The 21872-nt window shown below is 48.7% G+C and overlaps 1 protein-coding gene across 2 annotated transcripts; it reads right to left on the minus strand.

The window, feature by feature from the left end:
- Positions 1 to 400: 400 nt before the first annotated feature.
- Positions 401 to 21375, minus strand: DHRS11 (dehydrogenase/reductase 11). 2 transcript variants are annotated; one of them, XM_081890687.1, is made up of 7 exons: positions 21035 to 21365; positions 7574 to 7783; positions 6402 to 6496; positions 5565 to 5694; positions 3746 to 3838; positions 2740 to 2805; positions 401 to 1566 (listed from the first exon to the last, which is right to left on the minus strand). In XM_081890687.1, the coding sequence occupies exons 1-7, from the start codon at positions 21164 to 21166 to the stop codon at positions 1525 to 1527; spliced, it is 768 nt and encodes a 255-aa protein (XP_081746813.1). In that variant the 5' UTR covers positions 21167 to 21365; the 3' UTR covers positions 401 to 1524. The 2 variants fall into 2 exon arrangements, 1 of the variants encoding a protein (XP_081746813.1); XR_014163246.1 differs by lacking the exon at positions 401 to 1566 and having other exon boundaries at positions 2750 to 2805; positions 3746 to 4206; positions 21035 to 21375.
- Between the last annotated feature and the right edge of the window lie 497 nt (positions 21376 to 21872).

A 21872-nucleotide genomic window follows, 5' to 3' on the forward strand; every position in this document is an offset into this window, starting at 1 on the left:
TCAGGCAGCTGGAAGTCTCCTCTGTCTCATACGCTATTCCTCTCCTGGAATGCACAACCAGGCAGGGTTGTTGTGTTTTAAAAAGGTGGGTAGTTGCAATGAGGTGCCCTTGCACTACACACAAACATACACACTTCTCTCTATAAAAATGTATTTGCTCCACACACACACACACACCAACATTTTAGATAAAGGTAAAGGGACCCCTGACCGTTAGGTCCAGTCGCAGACGACTCTGGGGTTGCGGCGCTCATCTCGCTGGCCGAGGGAGCCGGCATACAGCTTCTGGGTCATGTGGCCAGCATGTCTAAGCCGCTTCTGGCAAACCACAGCAGTGCACAGAAACACAGTTAACCTTCCTGCCGGAGTGGTACCTATTTATCTACTTGCACTTTGACATGCTTTTGAACTGCAAGGTTGGCAGGAGCAGAGACCGAGCAACAGGAGCTCACCCCGTCGCAGGGATTCAAACCACCGACCTTCTGATCGGCAAGCCCTAGGCTCTGTGGTTCAACCCAACATTTTACATGAACCGAATACATCATTAACAAATTGTTGTATTACTTTGCTGTTCATAAAATGTGGTGCGGGCACCCATGACTGGCCAGAGCAGCCTTCACAAACCGGGTGCCTTTCCAGCTCCTTTGAACGACAGCTGGGGCTGATGGGAGTTGTAGTCCAAAGCAGCTGAAGGGCACCAGGTTGGCAAAGACTGGCGTTGAAGGAGGTTTAGCCTCACCACAGACAATTTGGTTTAATAGCCATCCCCCATCTTCCCTAGGAACCCTGGGAAGCGGACTTTTGTGATCGGGGAATTGTTAAGAGGTCGCTAACAGCACCATTACCCCTTTCTCCAAACTACACTTCCCAGGATTCTATTTTGGAAAGGAAGTCGCAACAGCTAAAATGGTGGTGGGAAACAGAGCCGTTCTGCGGCAGAAAATGGCGACTCCTGGCTCAAGCATCTTTCTAGCCAAATGGATATTAAGGCAAATCCTCAGCACCTGCGGTTCCAAAGGGGGAATTGTTGCAGTGCTCATCAGAGACGGATTGGAGAGAGACGCAGAAACCGAGGCTTGATATTTCGAGAGTTTGGGGTGGTAGCAAAGAGAAATGAGGAAAGACTGCTCCACGTAGCATTTATGGGGAAGTGTGACGTTGGCAGCAGTTCAGCAATGGAGGGAAGCTGGTAAGTCATTCATCAAAAGCCAGCTAGGCCCTCTTGGACATCCTAAGCTCCCACACCCCTGAAGTCAGTTGAGGTTGGATTCTGGGATCGGCTTCTCTGTTACTTCCGCATGAGGTGGAGCACAGTGGAGAAGACTTCCGCAATCAACAGTGCCTTTCCATTTTGAGTTTCTGCTCAGCTGACGTCAGCTCAAAATGGGAGAGTAATGGGGGAGAGGGAGGATCAATTCTTCCTATTGCAGCACTTAAAACGTCACAGAAGGAAAACCCTGAGCGGATCAGTGGCGCGCCATACCCCCTGCTGTGCCGCACCAGCAGTGAATCCTCTTCCATTTGCTAGGATACCTGCTCGGTAGGCCGCATCTGAATGTCACCAATCTAGAAGAGACAACGGCACATGTCAGCCAAAGTGTTGTGGAACTGAAACAGAACAAAATGCTTTAGGAATTTTAAGGAGGCTCTGAGTGTGTGTGTCCACTGGTACATCTATCTGGGGGTTATGTTGCATTCTCCCTAGACACCTTCCAGAAACAGCACCACACCACCACGCTCTTTGTGTGGTGTCTCACAGTCCCAGGAAAATGGATTCTGCTGGAGGATGGAAGGAATTTCCCATGAACCCAAAAATAACCTCATGCTGGACCATGAACCAAGCAAGAGGACTCTATATACCACCACCCCTGTCTCTGTTGTGCTGATATCTGAGGCTCGTTTGACAGGAACTCAAGAAAGGGCTTTCTCAAGGCCTGCTGCTACGTTCCGGAACCTTCTTTCGCTCCCTTTCTAATGGTCTTCTGTTGACCGATGAAGACCTTTTTATTCAGATCAGGGGTCAGGAAGCTTCAGCCTTTCAAACATTTTCATCTCCAATCTGCATCAGCTCCAGATGATGTTTTTAATGTTGACATGAATTGGTATATTTCATGGACGTTTTGTAAACCGCTTTGGGTTGTGTTTACAGTTAAGCGGCATACAATTTTTTTCACTCAATCAATCCATGTTCATGGGAACTGGAGCCCAGTGGCATCTAGAGAGCCACAGATTCCCTGATTCTGACACAGGAAAGAAATCTCAGTTGCCGCAATTAGTGTGTGTGTGTTTTGACACAGTTTTGAGCACTGCCTACCTTACACCAGATGTAGGGAAACTTTGGCCCTCTGAACCCCAGCTCCCTTGATCCCATTCTTGCTGTAGCTCAGCAACACGTGGAGGGCCAAAGTTTTCCTGCAGTAGCCTGAGGTCCACACACAGAATCCTCTGGCAAGCTGCGGGCAGGATCCCTGCATTGCAGGGGGCTGGACTAGATCACCCTCCCTTGCAACTCTACAATTCTATGGTTCTTCCCCATCCCCTGGGCAAAGGAGACAAGGGCTGGTCGTCATGGAGCCAGCCGCCAGCCTGAGGAACGCATAGAGCTGAAGGGAAAGATAACGCCTGCATCTCTGTCCTTTCGAGCACAACCAACAGATGCAGAGGCCTAGCCGACGGGAAAGGAGCCTTCCTTTCTTCTTCTCCTTGAATTGAAGGGGTTGCGCTGGTTTTTCGACTGACCTGCACGTGAGGTGGAGCACTGAGCACATATATGACGGCGTTGGCCATATCTTCTGCTTTTAGACACTGGAAAGAGAGAGGAAAATGAAGAAATGAGAATTAGTTTGGTTGCAGCAGACCTCGGAGTGCGTGAACCCTCAAAGTCCTCTTGCTGAGCTCATACTTTGGCCCTTGCTTTCGAAAGACTCCTACCCCATGTCTCCTGCTTCTTACAGGGTGGCCTGCTTGCCCCCGAGAGCCTTTATCCTTCAGGATGCTGGGCTAGAATCACAGAATCGTATAATTGTAGAGTTGGAAGGGACACCAAGGGTCATCTAGTCCAACCCCCTGCAATGCAGGAATCAAGATGGACGTTTGGCCTGATCCAGCAGACAGGTCCTTTTTTTTTTTTGTCAAACAACAACAGATAAAGATTGAGGCAGTGTGGTGTAGTGGTTAGTATGCCAGACTAGCTCTCATTGGGTAAACTTGGGCCAGTTGCTCGCTCTCAGCCTAAACTACTTTGCAGGGTTGCTGTGAGGAAATAAAATAAAATAAAATAATAAACAGGGAGGAGGAGAACTACCTTGGGCTCCTTGCACGAAAGGTGGAGTGTAAGTACAGCTTCCGGGTCATGTGGCCAGTATGACTAAGCCGCTTCTGGAAAACCAGAGCAGTGCACGGAAACGCCGTTTACCTTCCCACCAGAGCGGTACCTATTTATCTACTTGCACTTGACGTGCTTTCGAACTGCTAGGTTGGCAGGAGCAGGGACAGAGCAACGGGAGTTCATCCTGTCGCAGGGATTCGAACTGCCAACCTTCTGATCAGCAAGTCCTAGGCTCTGTGGTTTAACCCACAGCGCCACCTGTGTCCTAGGGTGGAGTGTAAGTAAATGAATAAATCGCTTCTCCCACCCCTGCCAGAAGTGCTAAGAGGCATCTCAGTGCACAGAAAAGAACAGGCTCTTCACGTAGACCAAAATTATTTGAATATGTGCAATTCATCTGCTTCCCCTACCACCTACCCTAATGCTCTCGTACGTCGCTGCTGCTCTCTCTGGGTCATTATCGTGGAGTTTAAAAGCAAATCCAGTTTCTACCAGTCCCGGAGAGATACACTAAGGAAAGAGAAAGGGAAGGAACAAACAAACAAAAACACAGTGCCCTAACGGGATTTGCTAACTCCTCTTTTCATTACAGAGCAAAAGATATGGGGGGAAATGATTGGCCGGTTTTGTAGCAGCGTTTCCAAGAAGACAGCCCTTAATGATCACTCGAGGTCTAATGGATAGAGCAACTCCAAACACAATTCAAAGGAACAGATCGGATGCACTGATGAGAAAAATAACTGCAGATTAGGTCTGGCTGCCGAACAGCAACGCAGCAGATGCTGGGGCTCTGTAATCTGCCGTAGGTTAAGGAGGAGCGGCTCAGTGGTACAGCATCTGCTTTGCATGCAAAAGGTCTCAGGTTCAGTCTCCAGCATCTGCAGGTAGGGCTGGGAGAGAAAGTGCTGGTCTGAGCCCCTGTCAGTCAGTGTAGGAACACTGAGCTAGGTGGACCGATGTAGAAGGCAGTTTGCGGGGATATTCTTTAAACAGAACCATGAGGACTGGAAACTTGCTCCATTTTTAGGGGAAGAGCTCAGGGGCAGAGTGTGTGCTTTCCATGCAGAAGGTCTCAGGTTCTACCACAAGGATCTTCAGGTAGGGAATGTCCTCTGCCGGATGTCCTGGAGAGCTGCTGCCAGTCAGTGTAGACAATACTAAGCAAGATGGACCAGTGGTCTTCCTTGGGATAAAGCATCTTCCTGCTTTCCTGTTTAATTCAGCACCAGCATGAGGACTAGCATCTTATTTTATTTTTAGAGCTGAGTGGTAGAGGTCCAAGGTTCATTACCCAGCATCTCCAGAGAGACCCGTCTGAAACCCCAGAGAGCCACTACCAGTCCCTGTAGTCCAAGGATGAGGGACCTGTAGGCCTCTCTCCCATTAGCTGCTGCCAACATGGCCGCTGGTCAGGGATGATGGGAGTTGTAGTCCAACAAGCTCTGAAGGGGCCAAAGATTTTCCGTCCACTGTCATGGTCATTACTGAGCTGGATGGACCAATGGCAGGCATAGGCAAACTCGGCCCTCCAGATGTTTTGGGACTACAGTTCCCATCATCCCTGACCGCTGGTCCTGTTAGCTAGGGATGATGGGAACTGTAGTCCCAAAACAGCTGGAGGGGTGAGTTTGCCTATGCCTGACCAACGGTCTGACTCAGTATAAAGCATCTTTTTTTTGCATTCCTGAGTCAGGAAATGTCCAGCAAGGATTCATCCTGACTTTGCTGAGCTCTGATGTGACCATCTCCTCTCAAGTGACGTCGAGCAGGAAGATGGGGAGCCTGTGACCTTCAGATGTAGGCCCATTCTCATCAGCCCCAGCCAGCGTGGCCAATGGTCAGAGACAAAAGAAGATCTGGAGGGCCACAGGTCAGACCATTGGCTCCATTTAGTGCAGTGTTGCCTACTCTGATGGACAGTGGCTCTCCCAAGATCTCAGGCAAAGAGAGCGGCCATTCACACCACTGGAGGGCGTCTTCCCCTCACCATTCATGGGGCCACTGATTCTGGGGAGAAAGTAGTGTGTTTGCACTGTTTTGTGGCCTTTCCCCTGCTCTTTCAGATGCGGTGGCCATTTTGTATTGCGCCCTCCAGCCCAGGTGCCATTTTGTGCTATGTCCTCGCCCACGGCAGCCATTTTGTCTCACACCGTTTGCGCCACTGACGCCCACGGCACCAACTCTGATGCGCCAAGTAAAAGTTGGCGAACCCAGAGCAGGCATAAGCTAAACTCACCGTGGCACGTATGTGTGTCTTCGCTTCCCTGAGCTCCTGCCTCAGCCCTTCGGTCAGCGCCGTGACGGCGTATTTTGTGGCACTGTAAAAATGCACGACGGACTGAGGGACCACGCTGTGGCCATTCATGCTAGAAGGGAACCCAGAAAGGGGGAGAAAATAAAATTCCCTGATGCAGAACAACAAAGTCGAACTCCACAGAAAGTTATGACTTTATAAACTGATGTGCAGAATCCCTGGCTCATTGTGCCTCCCTGTTTGGCAAACTAGCCCTGAACTTGACAGCATTTAGCTTAGCCACTGTAATTCACACATTTATTTATCTCCCCCCCCTACAATTTATATACAGTGGTACCTTGGTTTACAACCATAATCCGTTCCAAAGGTCTGTTTGTAAACCAAAACAGGTTGTAACCCAAGGCCGCTTTCACCAATAGGGTCTCCCAAAAAAATTTGTTCGTAATCCAAAAAAAAAAATGGGTTGTAATCCAAAAAAAGTTTGCAAACCAGGACACGCACTTCCAGGTTTGACGTGTTTGTAATCCAAAACGTCTGCAAACCAGACTGTTTGCAAACCAAGGTACCACTGTACTGCTTAAATGTAAAAAGAAAAAACCCAAAAAAATTCAAACAGTTGACAAAAAGAATAAAACAATAAAATTATTGGCAAAAGCAGCTGAAACAACTATTTAATACATTAAAAAAATAAAGCCACCAATAAACTATAAATACACCAGCATCTGGGTAAGCTAGTCTAAACGTCTTCAGACGTCTTGCGTGAAAACTTAGTTCAGGGGCATTGCTATTGCGCCATTCCTTCGCTTTGCTTTCGCCCACCTGTTAATGTTAATAATATGGCCATCATCGATGCTTCGCTCCTTCATGGACTGATAGGCCTCCCGGGTGCAGATGCTCACAGCCATCACGTTCACCTGAAAGGCAGGGGAAGCCCAACACCATCTAGAAATTAGTCAAGGCTTTTGCATTTTGGTAAGTGTTCTTGAGGCTAGGGAAACACCGTGCTATTCCTTTCCATCGCCAGCTTTTATCATTTTAATACTGGGGTGGTTTGTTTTTTTAACATTTGCAAACCTAGGAACTGATAAGGTTTAGCTGTTTTGCTGGAATATCTTAGAGTGAAAACTAGATGTGTAAGTTAATTGAGGGTTGTAGTTGTGAACCAAGGTGTTTTTTTCCCTTCTTATTGTTTTAAATAATTGCTTGGGTGGTTGATAAAGATCAGCGCCAGGAGATGCAGGCATGAAGGCTTTTTAACATTCCCTTGGCATATGCCTTGATCCTGATGAAAATTAACTCCCCAAACGCGGTTGACCAAAGGATCTTCTGGGCCTGGTACATCATGTGTGGATTGGGGCCTCCAACCCCTCTCAAAAGATTTGCAGAAGATCCTGCTTTTTCCCAATGCCAAAGTCTAGGCTGCAATCCTGTATCCACTTACCTAGAAGTAAGCTCCATTAAACATAAAGAGATTTTACAGTAGACATGTATCCCATTGTATTATTATTATTATTATTATTATTATTATTATTATTATTACTACTACTACTATTAATTAATTTATTAATTTATTTATACCCCACCTTTTTCCTGGATGGGACTCAAGGCGGGTTACATATTGTACTGCTTGGTCTTTAACTCCTGCATAGCAAGAGATAACACCTCAGCATCTTTGCAAAGTTTTCACTTTGCAAAGTTTTCACCACCATCACACCCTGCTCCCTTGCAGGTGGCTACCCTTCTCTCCCTTGAAAAGCACATAGAGCTGGTGGAGGAAGTTGGAAGGCTCAGGTGAGTTCTATTGAGATTGACATTCATACAGGTGCCTTGGAAAAGCAATGGGCTTACACTCTCTATATTTCTGCCTTTCAAGGTGCAGGATGGTGGGTGCGGATCTGGGCCAGGGAGAGAAAAGTGACAACAGGGGTTCTCACCCAACAAACCCACTTAAAAAAAAGCAACAACCACAGATTGGATTGGTCTCTACTCACGTCAATCATCGTCCTCCAACCCTCGGTCCTGCCAGAGAGCAAGGGCTCTGGCCGGGCCAAGCCAGCGTTGTTGATACAGACATCAACTCCCTGGTGAAGGGTCTTGATGGCAGAGAACATGGAGAGGATCTCTTCTTCAACAGAGAGGTCACACTTGTACGGGATGAGGGTGCCCGGGTAGCCAGCACTCTGACACTCAGCAGCCAATTTCTAGAAGAGACATAAGTGAAGAGTTCAGAATGGAATTGATAAAGGCAGAGGTGGAAGATCAAGAGCCCTCCAGATGTTGATGGACCATGCAACGTTTTCCAAACTTGGGTCTCCCATCTGTTTTTGGACTATGGCTCCCATCATCCCTAGCTAGTAGTACCAGTGGTCAGGGGATGATGGGAATTGTAGTCCAAAAACAGCTGAAGACCCAAGCTTGGGAAACCCTGGACCACAGGTATCATCATGGCTGACCACTATCCATGTCTGCTGCAAGGTTTGATGGGAGTCTAGAGGGCCAAAGACTGACTAAGGGTGATCAAACAAGGCCATAGCAGCAAGACAAGCAAAGGCAAGAAAAGGAGTTGACAGAAAGAGAGATTCTGGGATGAAAACAATGTATGAAAAAGAGAAGGGGAATTGGTTGACCTTTCCCTCCCCCCCCCCCCCCGCCTCAATTTGCTCAATCACAAGCCAGGCAGCCATCACTGCCTCAGGTGACAACTCAGAAGACATCAAAGTTTCTCCCAGACAGGCTGCCTTTGACCTTGACTCTCCTCAGTTCCAGCCCGGAGCTAACAAGGGGAAGGGAGGAAGTGCCTCATGGATGGCGCATGAAAGCTTCCTCTGGGTTAGTGCACCATCTTGGAACACACCCCTGAGCACTAGCTATAGGAAGGCTTCACAAGTTAAAATTACAGAAATAAGGTGGCGTCCTAAAAATATACACCTCAAGTGTCACTGTTATAAAGAGGTGCGTCTTCAGTGTTCGCCGGAAGCTGTGCAATGAAGACGCAACTCTGTGAGGAAGGAGTTCCGCAATTTAGGGGCTGCCACTCTGTCCTGGGTCACCACCCCCTGAGCTTGTGAGGGTGGTTGAACAACAAAGAGGGCACCCCCTGCCAGTCTTAGCTCCCAGGAAGGTCTGTATGGAAGGAGGCAGTCTTTCAGGTATTTGGGGCCTGAGTCATTTAGGGCTTGAAACACAGTGAGCACCTTGTGTTGGCCCCAGAAGCAAACTGGCCATCAGTGCAGCTTTTTTCAAACAGAGCTTTTCTATGAGATCTGAAAGCAGCAATCTGGCCGCTGCGTTTTGAACCAACTGACGTTTCCAACTCGCCTTCAAGGGCAGCCCCACGGGGATCACATTGCAGTAGTCCAATCTGGAAGTTACCAGAGCATGGAGTGCAGATAATGGCGATGTCGACGACAAAGTGGATGTCTGTTTTTGTCCCTCTCTCATCGCAATAATAAGAGTTCAAGGTCATTCAATGAAACCAGCCAGCAAGAGTTTCAGGGCATTATTGCACAGATCCTTCCCACATTTCAAAGAAGTCCTTGACCCCAGTTAACAGCAAAACAACCACTGGGTTATTTTTGTTGTTTCGTCAGGAAAGGGAAGGGGATCAGCCCTGAGGTTCTGAGGTGCCACGTTGACCGGATTCTGTGCCTCCGCTGGAGGCTGTGGAATCCAGACATCACATGACGTTTCCTCGCTCTCCTGAAGCTTGTCACCGTCTCCCGGGATGACAGGTCAGAGACGGGGTGTCCCTTCCGGTGAGCATCAAAGCTCTTCAGAAGAGGCGGGGGGGGGGAGCGCAATCCTCAGGCGAGGTAAGGCGATGGTTTGAGCTCTAACTGACAGAGCCTTTCCTCTCTCTTTTTTTCTGAGCATCATTTGAATAAGGAAGATGGATGTCAAAGGGTAGTGATCAAATTGCATTTAAGGAAGGGGAGAATTAAAAATTATTCACACGGTGGTTATACCTTGCACTGGGGGCCGGGGAGAGAGAACCCCTCAGCAAGTGAGAAACTGCTTTGATTGGGAAATGGGCTCTGGTTTTTGACTGCTGGCAGGCTAAAAATAAAGAAGCAGATCTAAGCAATTTGTTGTTTTTACTATGCCACTTTGACGGTCAGGAATCGATGGCACAAAGCAATGTCGGGTAGCGGCATTTCGGTGGCATGGAAACCTAGTGGTGGGTCAAACAGGCAAAGGGCTGTGGTTCTAAAGGTAGGGATGAGACCCTACCTACCTGCCTGCAGACTGTCTTGCCAGAGTGGTGCATGCTTTGGTTATCTCTTGTTTGGACTACAGTGGTACCTCAGGTTACATACACTTCAGGTTACAGACTCCGCTAACCCAGAAGTAGTACCTCGGGTTAAGAACTTTGCTTCAGGATGAGAACAGAAATCGTGCTCTAGCGGTGCGGTGGCAGCAGGAGGCCCCATTAGCTAAAGTGGTGCTTCAGGTTAAGAACAGTTTCAGGTTAACAACGGACCTCCGGAACGAATTAAGTACTTAACCCGAGGTACCACTGTACTGTAATGAGCTCAACATGGGGCTACCTTTGAAGGTGACTCGGAAATTACAACAAAATCCAGAACGTGGCTGCCAGACTGGTGACTGGGAGCAGCCGCTGGGACCATGTAGCACTGGTCTTAAAAGATCTACATTGGCTCCCAGTACGTTTCCGAGCACAATTCAAAGTGTTGGTGCTGACCTTGAAAGCCCTAAACTGCCTTGGCCCAGTATACCTGAAGGAGTGTCTCCACCCCAATCTGTCAGCCCAGACACTGAGGTCCAGCGCCAAGGGCCTTCTGGCGGTTCCTTCACTGTGAGAATTAAAGTTACAGGGAACCAGGCAGAGGGCCTTCTCGGTAGTAGCACCCGCCCTGTGGAATGCCCTCCCAGCAGATATCAAAGAGTTAAACAACTATATAACTTTTCATAGACATATAAAGGCAGCCCTGTTCCAGGAAGATTTTAATGTTTGATTCCCCCCCCCCCACTTTTCCATCTGTATTTTGTTGGAAGCTGCCCAGAGTGGCTGGGGCAACCCAGTCTGGTGGGCGGAGCATTAAAAAAATAAATTATTTATAAAATTATAAAGATAAATTATAAATTATATATAAAAATAAATTAAATTATGGTAGGCCATCTGCCTTGCATGCAGAAGGTTCTGGGTTCAATCCCAGCCATCTCCAAGTAAACCATGAAGAGCTGCTGCGAGTCTGTGTAGACAATAGAGAGCTTAAGTGGGCTAATGGGCCTAAGGTGGTGGCCCCCTCCTTTCCTATTTAATTCCGGACTGGCATGAGGACTAGAATCTTAACTTATTTTTAGATGAAGAACAAGAGCTCAATGGTACGGCATCTGCTTTGCATGCAGCATCTCCAGGCAGGGTTAGGAGAGACCCTTCGCTGAAACCCTGGAAAGCTGCTGCCAACCAGTGTAGACAATATATGGGGCTAGATGGGCCAGTGGTCTAACTTGGTATAAAGAGCTTTCCTGTGTCTCATTTTCTACCCAGAACGGTTAGGCACAGTCAAGCCTATCTGTAACGCAAGGTTCCCAATGCCCAGGAGCTGGAGGTTCAGCTGAACATTAACAAAAGAAGGACTAGCATGCTCAACCTCACTGACGATGCATTTCCTTGACATTGAAAATGTAATTCCTGAAGGGGGCATTGAAACCCATTATTAATCCGGTTTAATCTTATTGAAGGCGAGATTCCAAACAGCTGCAGATTATTAAATGAGTTTGCTAATCTCTGCAAAGACTGCCTTGGCCAGGTTCTCTGAGGACCCGAAGAAAAAGAGAAGGGAAACATAATCTCAAATTTTAAGAGAGAGTGGTTCCTCAAACTCATTAAGTTAGGAAGATGGGATAAGCTCGCCAATGCAATGCAGGCAGAGTAACCCGTTCATAACCAATGTCGCTGCGAAACGATCAGAGACGGGGAACTTTTTCAGACTGAGGGCTGCATTCCTTCTAGGCAACTTTCCAGGGGCCGCATGCTGGGGTGGGCGGGGCCAGCCGCAAAAGTGGGTGGAGAGATGGATGCAAATATCATCTTTGCAAAGCAGGCTAGCTTCTGCACACACACCCTTGTACCTACGGGAACGCTTCTCCCGGTATGCCCCACGGAGAGCCTCAAGATCCATAAATAGCAACACCCTAGTGGTCCCGGGCCCTAAGGAAGTTAGATTGGCTTCAACCAGAGCCAGGGCCTTTTCAACACTGGCTCCGGCCTGGTGGAACGCTCTGCCTCATGAGACCAGGGCCCTACAGGATATGATTTCTTTCTGCAGGGCCTGTAAGACACAGTTGATCCGCCTGGCCTTTGGCTTGGAGCCAATTTGATTCCCTCCCCCTTTTTCTTTTTTCTTTTCCCTTTCTCCTCCTGTGACGAGGCTGCATTTTAATATTTTAATGTTTCAATATTTTAATGTTGTATTTTAATCTTGTTTTTAAGTTGTATTCATTCAACTTGTTTTTATTATTGCTTGTTAGCCGCCCTGAGCCCGGCCTTGGCTGGGGAGGGCGGGGTATAAATAAAAATTATTATTATTATTATTATGATCTTCCATCCAGGGAAGAAAGAGGCAAAATTCTGAGACACAATTCCAAGGACTTTTCCAGCCACACACTTATGGCCAGTGAGGGGCGTGGCCTGGGAACTGGGGGGCGTGTCTACCAGTTGCTGAGGATTCCAAGTGGGGAGAAGCTGCTCTAGCACCCAGGACCTGCTTTGAGTTTTCCCTCCAGGGCATCTGCTTGGCCACAGTGAGAACAGGATGCTGGATTAGGGGGCTCCGCTTTGGCCTGACCCATATGCACGACTCTTCCGAGGTTCTTATGTTCTTTCTCCAGAGCTCAGAGGGCACTCCAACCCTCCTCTCCTCGCCGATTATTTTGGTTGCCTTTTTCTGCACCTTTTCCAGCATTGCATCATCCTTTTTAAAGATTTTTTTCAAGGTGGGGGTGTGAACAGAGCCGTATACGACATTCCAATTGGGACTGCAAAACAGTTTTCCAGAAAGAAGCAAACACCCCTTTTGAATAAAAGAAAAAGTACACAAATGGGTGACACCCACAGGCAGGTTGATTTATGAGGCTTCCGGCAGAGAAGCGAGGCTTCCTCGCCGCCAGCTATTCCTCATAGCAACCAGATTTGGAAGAAGATGCTGAGGTCAATTATACATTCGGTCTACGCCCAGATCTCTCTCAGTCATGCAGAGAGAGGGCTTCGTTTCACTGCAATTCTACAAGGGGCAAAACCAGCAGAACATCCCCGTTGAACATCAAATAGACACACAGAAGTGTAGCATTGGAAAAGACTTCAAGGGTCATCTAGTCCAACCCAAATATGCAGCTGCCCCATACAGGGATCGAACCTGCAACCTGGGCATTCTCAGCCCCATGCTCTGACCAACTGAGATATCCAGGCTGAGATGCCATTAGTGGTGTCTCCGAAAAATTTTACACATCACCTGGGAAGACAGGCGAAATAATGCCAGTGTACTGGAAGAAGCAAAGATCACCAGTGTCGAAGCAATGATTCTTCAACATCAACTTGGTTGGGCTGGTCACATTGTTCGGATGCCTGATTATCGTCTTCCAAAGCAACTACTCTATTCCGAACTTAAAAATGGAAAGTGTAATGCTGGTGGTCAACAAAAGAGGTTTAAAGACGCTCTCAAGAGAAATCTTGAAAAATGTAGTATAAACACCAACAATTGGGAAACACTGGCCTGCGAGCGCTCCAGTTGGAGAACAGCCTTTACCAAAGGTGTCGTGGGCTTTGAGGATACTTGAACTAAAGGACAAAAGGGAGAAGTGCACTAAGAGGAAGGCACGCTTGGCAAGATTCCTCACCGTGATCAAAACCCGCCCGGAAACCTATGTCCCCACCGTGGAAGGACGTGTGGATCCAGAATTGGCCTCTACAGTCACTTACGGACTCATTGTTACAACCATTTTTATGGAAGACAATCTTACTCGGCTATGAGTGATCGCCGAAGAAGAAGGAGTACTTGCTTCTCTGATGGTCCTGAACCTTCCAACCTTCAAGCCCTGGGTGACACACCAACGCCACGCAGAGACAGTGACTGATAAGCATCGCTCTCTTTGCTGCCTGGCTTTGCAAGATACCTTATCCCCCAAAGCCCGGCCCAACCCAGGGTTGATTACCTTGCAAGACAGGATTACAGCACCGGCTGATAACGCCCACGTCTACTTGGGCGTGCACACTGAGAGCTAAATATACACTGGATGCTGACCTCTGAGACAGGAGTGCCCAACGCCATGTGAAAGATATAGCATTCCTCTGCAATAACATATCTACAAAAGAATATACAGTGGTACCTCGGGTTAAGTACTTAATTCGTTCTGGAGGTCTGTTCTTAACCTGAAACTGTTCTTAACCTGAAACACCACTGTTTCAGGTGCCTCCCGCTGCTGCCGCTGCACCACCGCCGCACGATTTCTGTTCTCATCCTGAAGCAAAGTTCTTAACCTGAAGCACTATTTCTGGGTTAGAGGAGTCTGTAACCTGAAGCATATTTAACCCAAGGTACCACTGTATCGAGGGATGCGGGTGGCGCGGTGGGTTAAACCACAGAGCCTAGGACTTGCCGATCAGAAGGTTGGCAGTTCGAATCCCCGCGACAGGGTGAGCTCCCGTTGCTCGGTCCCTGCTCCTGCCAACCTAGCAGTTCGAAAGCACATCAAAGTGCAAGTAGATAAATAGGTACCGCTCTGGCGGGAAGGTAAATGGCGTTTCCGTGTGCTGCTCTGGTTCGCCAGAAGCAGCTTAGTCATGCTGGCTGTACGCCGGCTCCCTCGGCCAGTAAAGCGAGATGAGCGCCGCAACCCCAGAGTCGGTCACGACTGGACCTAATGGTCAGGGGTCCCTTTGCCTTTACCTTTACCAATGTATCTGCAAAAGAGAGCCCAGGGCTCGTAGTTTGGATGAAGCCTGGAGGGGCAAAGCCAGGAATCACAGTCAAAGGGACACAATAAATTAGGAATGTTGTCATGGAGCAGGCCAAATCTCAGCTCAAACAGGAAGCCCTTGCTGTCCGTGAAGACCCAGGGTGGGTGAAGTTGATATTTTGTCATCCCTACCCTAGAAAACACTTTCAAGCACAGATGGGGTATCTGAGGCCTGAGGGCCAAATGCCTTTCTGTCTGGCCCTTCAGACTCTCCCAAGCCAAACCCCCTCTAGAGCCAAACCTCCTTGCCAGAACGCTCTTTTTGTGTTTTTGCCTTCCTCCATGACAACATTTTGGCCCCTGAGGCAAACCACAAAATGGCGAAAACCGAACCTTGCTTAGAGAAGGATTTGAAATATTTTCCTTTGTTTTATTCTGGATCGCTTTCTTTGATGTTGAATGTGCTGTAAACCGCTTTGAGTTTTTTTTCTTTAAAATATAAATGAAATGAATACTAGCAGCAACAACAAATTTCACTGCAAAAACAAATGGTGCCTGGACATTGTGTCGTGGTGACCATAACCTAGTTTTAAGGGGTTGTTTGGCGATTAGCTTATATATCTGAGTTTCTAACGCTGTTCTGGTCATGCTCAGTCAGTAGAGAGTGAGACTTAATCTCAGTCATGAGTTCGAGCCCCACGTTAGGCAAGAGAGGGTTGGACGAGATGATCCTTGTGGTCCTTTCCAATTCGACAATTCCATGATTCAATAATTCTATGCCCTTTGCTCATCCTGAAGGAGAATGCAGAAAGGTGGCAGGTTGTAGAAGCTAGAAGGGGGGATTTGCCTTGGGGGGATTGTCCAGAATCGAATGCAGCCCTCGGGATGAAAGAGGATCGCCATCCCTTCCCGAAAGCTAAGCCAACTGCAGCGTAGAAACACTTGCAATCTCCTGGGTTGTTTTTGTTTGCTTGCTTGCTTTCCATTGCCCATATAATGACAAGGATTTTATTTTGGAGTTGTTTGTTGTAAAGAATGTATATTATCTGAATAAAATAATAAAGGATTTGGATCATTAGAAATGTGTGTGTGTGTGTGTGTGTGTGTGTGTGTGTGTGTGTGATATATATATATATATACACACACACACACACCGTATTTTTTGTTCTATAAGACTCACTTTTTCCCTCCTAAAAAGTAAGGGGAAATATGTGTGCGTCTTATGGAACGAATGCAGGCTGCGCAGCTATCCCAGAAGCCAGAACAGCAAGAGGGATCGCTGCTTTCACTGCCCAGCGATCCCTCTTGCTGTTCTGGCTTCTGAGATTCAGAATATATTTTTTCTTGTTTTCCTCCCCCCAAAACTAGGTGCGTCTTATGGTCTAGTGCGTCTTATAGAGCAAAAAATACGGTGTGTGTGTAAACACACACACAGACGGATTGGGGGGTGGAGGTGGGGGCGTGGAAAGCCCAAAGGCACAGTTCTGCTTCTACTCTGCCTCCCTTCAAGGTAGGTTCAGCTGAAAATGGGACACCCAATGACTTTTTGCAGTGGTATCAAGATTCAGTTTCAAGTCTCCTCCCCCCCCCCCGCCAAGCCTCACAACTGCCACTCTAACCACTACACCACACTGCCGCAAGCAGAACACTGGGCTGGGAGAATGAAAGGGCCAATGGGATGTAATGGTTGGGGGCTTTCGACCTGCTCTACCCCACAGGGTTGTTGTGAGGATGAAAGGGGGAGGGGGAGAACCACTTTGAGCTCCCTAGAGGAAATGTGGGATATAAGCATACAGAATAATTTAAAAAATGGACCATAAGAATGTCAAACACTGGGAAAAGAAGGACAACATATTGGAAATCATATTGGACACACGTTGTTGGTGGCAGGCAACCCATTCACCCACCTGGGTTGGGTTATTAATAAACGACTTTTAAACTGCTGACAATTTATTGGGAATATCGGCCTGGTTACATTGACACGGATACTGGTGTTTGAGGAGCTTGCCACAACCACCTGATAAGAGAGCACCAGCTTTATTTCCATGTTTCCAAGGGGGCTCCTGCACATCTTGTACAGCAGGTGGAAATATATGCATGAATCTTTCTCCTGCATTCTCATCGCACGCAGCCACATGCAGCAAAAGGATGTGGCATTAACTTTATACCAACGAGGATCCGGCATTTTAAGCGGCTTCTACATTCACTCCATTTGAGAGGCACTGAAATTATTGCGATTTTTATTCTTATTTTTATTTTAGCCTTTAAACCTACAACGGATGTACAGTCTTGTTGTTCTAAGCAGGTAAGGCGAGGCACATTTACTGAGACATCGGTTTTGTGCCAATACCCTGTTTGGAGGGTTTATATTAACATATGTGTCAGGGTTTCAGGGAGAGAAGAGCAGATGGGGGAGGAGACAGAGAGCGAGGGGGAAGAATCCCAGAGAGATGAGGAGGAGGATGACGATGACCAAAGATCGTCCATGAGTTTGTCCAGTGAGTCAGAAGACTCCCAGAAGGGAGCCCCCCTGGTCAGACCAAAGGGGGACCAAGGGGGAAGCAGGGAGGAACAGGGGAGCGAAGGGAGAAGCCTCAGTAGGAGTAGGACACAGGAGCCAGCTTCTCAGCCGGAACGGAGTGAAGGGGGTGGAGTTACCAGGGTGTCAGAGGGAGCAGAGCGTGAAGGAGACAGGGGGAGAAAATCGGAGCAGGACGCTCAGCCGGAAGGGGTGGAGAGTAGCACCGGGAGCAGTGTAGCGGTCGAGAGAAAGGTCAGAAGCAACGTACGCGCGCCAAGTTCAAATGTAGAGGCGCGCGGAAGTGAGGAGAGCCCTGGGGAGGAGCCCGGCCCCAAAGCGAGAAGGAGGGGGGCGGAGGCGTCAGAGGATTCAGCCTCGGGCGAGTCCCGGCGAGGGGGAACCCAGGGGGGCAGAAAGACCCTGCGGAAAAGGAAGGAGAGGAAGAGGTGGTCCAGCACAAGCCTCTTAAATTGGTGCCGAGGCGGGACAGATTCAGAGGGTACTTCAGCGATCTAACGGTACAGACGTAGAGTCACAAAGATGGAATGTAAACGCAACCATGATCTTCAATAAAGACTTTATGTAAATAAACCGGATTGGAATTGGGTCTCTTGTGAGCTGGGACCAGACGGGTGGCTCTGACAATATGTTTAACTTAAGATGCATGGACTGGTGGTTACTGTATCTGTAGTGTGAAATTATTACCATTATTATTATTACTGAATCATAGAACTGTGGATTTGGAAGAAAACCCGAGGGTTATCTAATCCAACCCTGTGCAATGCAGAAATCCCAGCTGAAGAATCCCTGACAGGTGGTCATCCAGCCTCTACTTAAAAATTTCCAATGAATCATAGAATCATAGAATCTTAGAGTTGGAAGAGAACACAAGGGCCATTGAGTCCAACCCCCTGCCAAGCAGGAAACACCATCAGAGCACTCCTGACATGGTTGTCAAGCCTCTGCTTATAGACCTCCAAAGAAGGAGACTCCACCACACTCCTTGGCAGCAAATTCCACTGTCAAACAGCTCTTACCGTCAGGAAGTTCTTCCTAATGTTTAGGTGTTCAGGGCAGGTGGCAACAGTAAAGCAGCCTAAAAACAACTTAAGGCAACAAAAACAAGGTGGGTTCTTAAAATACACACCTCAAGTGTCAAAAGCTGGAAGCTGTATAATGAAAGGTGTCAGTCAACACCTCTGCAGGGAAGGAGACCCACAATTTCAGGGAGTCCAGCGGGATCAGACTGCCACTGGGGCAGACTGAGTAGGGTGACAAGGCTACAGAGGCTCAGACAGAGAAACCAGTTGCCTAGTTCAGAAGCAATCTAGACATCAACCTTCCCCACTGCCTCCCAGATGTTGTCAGACTACAGCCCCCATCAGCCCCAGCCAATCTGCTCAACGGTCAGGAAAGATGGGAGTTGTAGTCCATAAACATCTGGAGGGCCAGGAGTCCCCCATCCCTGGTTTCAAAACAAAAACCTGTAAACCGACCTTACTTTGGGGACCATCACCACACTTTGTGGCACTGAGTTCCCCAATTTAACTTTTTAGAGCCTCCATCCCAAAGTATTACACACACACAGAGAACACTGTGGAAATGCCAATATTTACTCCCTCCTTTCAAACGCAAATAAACAGTGCAATTGCTTGAAACCTGCAACCTTTGACTCCTTTGCACACTTTGCCCTCAGAGATTCTATCTGATTTTTCCAAGAGATTGCAGAACCGCCAGCTAAACAGGGACTCCTCCAGCCTTTTTAAGACACTCTGGGTCTGCCCCACTGAGGATGGGAAGCTGGTGGCTGGGAGTCATTCAGGCACACTAGTTTCCACTTTGAGCTGGCTCAAAATAAGTCCTTCTGCCTCCGCATAATCTAGGCTAGCGTTCTTCGAACCTCGGGAGCCCCAGATTGCTGGACTTCAACTCCCATGGTCCACAGCTAGCCAACAGCCCAGAGTTGCAGTCCAACAATGTCTGGGGAAACTTGAAGAATGCTGGAAGAGGGGTGGCCCTCCGGAAGATGCTCCTAGACTACAATTTCCACCATTAACCATGCCACCTGGGTCAGGTGGAATTCCCCATCTCTTACCTACACTGGCTGGCAGCTCTAGGGCTTCAGCCAGGGGTCTTTCTCATTTGACATGCCAGGAATTGAACCTGCCACCTTCTGCGTGCGAAGCAGATTCTCTGCCATGCACCTGGCACCCTTAACAAACTACAGTGGCCAGGATTCTTTGAGAGGAAGCCATGACTGCTTAAAAGTGAGATAACGCTGTTAAGTGCTGATGGGGCCTGAAATAAATTCAAAAGCGTGCCATCTATCTCTCCGGACAAACAGACAGGCAGGCAGATAGATAAGATAGATTTAAGGAAATGGCATTGCCTATAAGCTTTCTGCTAAAGTAAATGCCGTCATTCAACCGAAACTAATTCTTCCAGTGTCGAGATGATCTTTGGAAAAAGTGAAACGGGACTTTATATAGCCCGGCAATATAAAAAGGTGTTTTCATCTTAGAAACCAGGAAAAAAGGTGTGACTCGTAGGACTCAATAGGTACAATCCTTTTGATGAGAAACTCTTCTAACACTGGGAGATTGCATTTTCAGTTTAAAGAAAACCACACACAGAGAACACCTTCTTCTGGAAAAGGCTAAAAGTGGAGGGGGGGTTGTTTTTGCACTTTATAACCCATTCACACACACCCCAACAAAGGAGAAAGAAGGGCCGCTTTGGGGTGGGCACCCCTTCCAAGCAGAGACGCCTCTGCCTTCCATTCTGCCCCATCTGCTCAGTTAAAGGAAAATACGCGCCCCGATCACCCACCCCTTTCTGCTTTTTGCACCCCAACGGCGCCTGCTTGCCCTCCTCCCTTGCTACACGCAGCTCCCCCTCATCCACCAATTCAACACACGCATCCCCCCCCCCGTCCCCGCTCAGTAAACAGATCCAAGCCAGGCAGAATCTCGCCCGCCCTCCACGCCATGTGTTCTGAGCATTGTCTACGGAATGAATGAATGAATGCGGGAGCAGCGAAGAGAAAGAGGGCGATGGAGAGGAAGGGGGGCGGGGAGAGGTCAGGCAGAGGTTTCCCCTACATACTTTAGAGTCTTCTTCCCCACCGTCCTTAAGCCCCCCCCCCCAGCCTGTCCCTTCTTAACACAATTCCATCCACCGTTTTGCAGTTTATTAAAAGGCCTGGTTAAAATACCTTCCTTCGCGATAACTACACCCATTTCTCCCCACACACCTTCCCCTCTTTCCTTATCTCCGATCCTCCTTCTTCTTTTCTCCTTTTCCAAAAGTGTCCTTATCCCTTCTCCCCCCCCCCCCACTTCCATTTCTCCCTCCCCTGGGTTGCTCCTAAGCCTCTCCCTCCTCCTATCCCTATTTTCCCCCTTCCCGTTTCCTTCCTCCTTTCATCCATTTCCCTTCTTGCGCCTCCTCCCTGCCTCCTTTCCCTTTCCCCCTCTATCTCTCTTTTCTTCCCTTCTCCCCATCCCTTTCTCCCCCTCTTTTCCTTCCTTTTCTTCCTTTCCTATTTCCCATTTCTTCTCTCCCCATTTATTTGCTCTCTTTCCTTCTCTCATTTCCTCTCCTTCCTTTCATCCTTTCTTTTTCTCTCCCCTCCCATTTCTCTTTCCTTTTTTTCTTCCTTCTCTTTCTCCCCTTCTCCTTTTCCCGTCCTTCGTTCTTTCTCTCTTTTCCGGTTCTTCCTTCTCTCTCTCCCTTTCTCTTCTTCCCTTTTCCCATTCCTCCTTCCTTTCCCCCTCTCCCCCTTCCTTCCTTCCTTCCTTCCTTCCTTCCTTCCTTCCTTCCTTCCTTCCTTCCTTCCTTCCTTCCTTCCTTCCTTCCTTCTCTTCCCCTTCCTCTTTCCCTCCCTTTCTCCTCTCCTTTCTCTCTCTCTCCATCCCCTTTTCCTTCCTCCTTTCCTATCCTCTTCCCCACTCCTCCTCTTGCTCTCTCTCTCCCCTTCCCCCTTTCCTCCTTTCCTCCCTTCCCGGGCTACCTCGATCTTGTCCACGCTCCGGGCACAGCCCACCGCCGTCATGCCGTGCTGCACCAGCGCCCGCGCCACCGCCGCGCCGATGCCCACCGAGGCGCCCGTCACCAGCGCCACGCGGCCCTTCCAGCGCTCCATGGCCCACGCTCCCGCCTGCTGCCCCGGCTGCCCGTCCGCCGGGGCTCCCCGGCCAGCCTCCGCCTCCTCCTCGGCCGCCGCCTCCTTCCTCTCCGCCAGCCCAGGCGCAAGACCCCGGCGACGATCCCCGCCGAGAGGCGGGACAGACGAGCGTAATTACGCGCCTCTTTCGCCGAGGGCAGCCTCTGCTGGAGACGCAGAGAACCAGAGCGCGCAGCAAAGCCGGGCAGATCGGGCAGAGCTCTTTACACCCGCGCCCAGTCTGGCTCGTAGTCCTTTTTTGGGGGGTGGGGGGCACCAGGTTGGCGAAGGCTGCTCTAGTCTAAAGCCACCGCCGGCCCACCCCTGCCAAACAGACGCCCCATGCTCCGCTGTGGCCACCCAACGCCTCTCCTTGCTTCATCCTCAAACAAGAAACTTGCGAGGTCGGTCAGGCTGAGAGAAAGCGCCTAAATGGCCCATTAACTTCATGGAGAAGTGCGGTGAAGGATTTGGAGACTCTACCCACTAGACAACACTGCCTCTCTCTCTCTCAGCCCTGCCTTCTGGTTTCTTGTAAAAATAGCTTGATCTTCCTTGTAATTTGTTCTCCACAAGTTGTTCGTAGTTTTTTTAATCCTCAATAAAAGAAATATATGCTTACTTTTTTTTTTAATGGCACACAGTGACCATCACTGTAATAAAATACAATAACATTGCAGCTAAA

The sequence above is a fragment of the Podarcis melisellensis genome (assembly GCF_964234715.1).
Source record: "Podarcis melisellensis genome assembly, chromosome: 15".
In the NCBI taxonomy this organism is placed as follows: Eukaryota; Metazoa; Chordata; class Lepidosauria; order Squamata; family Lacertidae; genus Podarcis; species Podarcis melisellensis.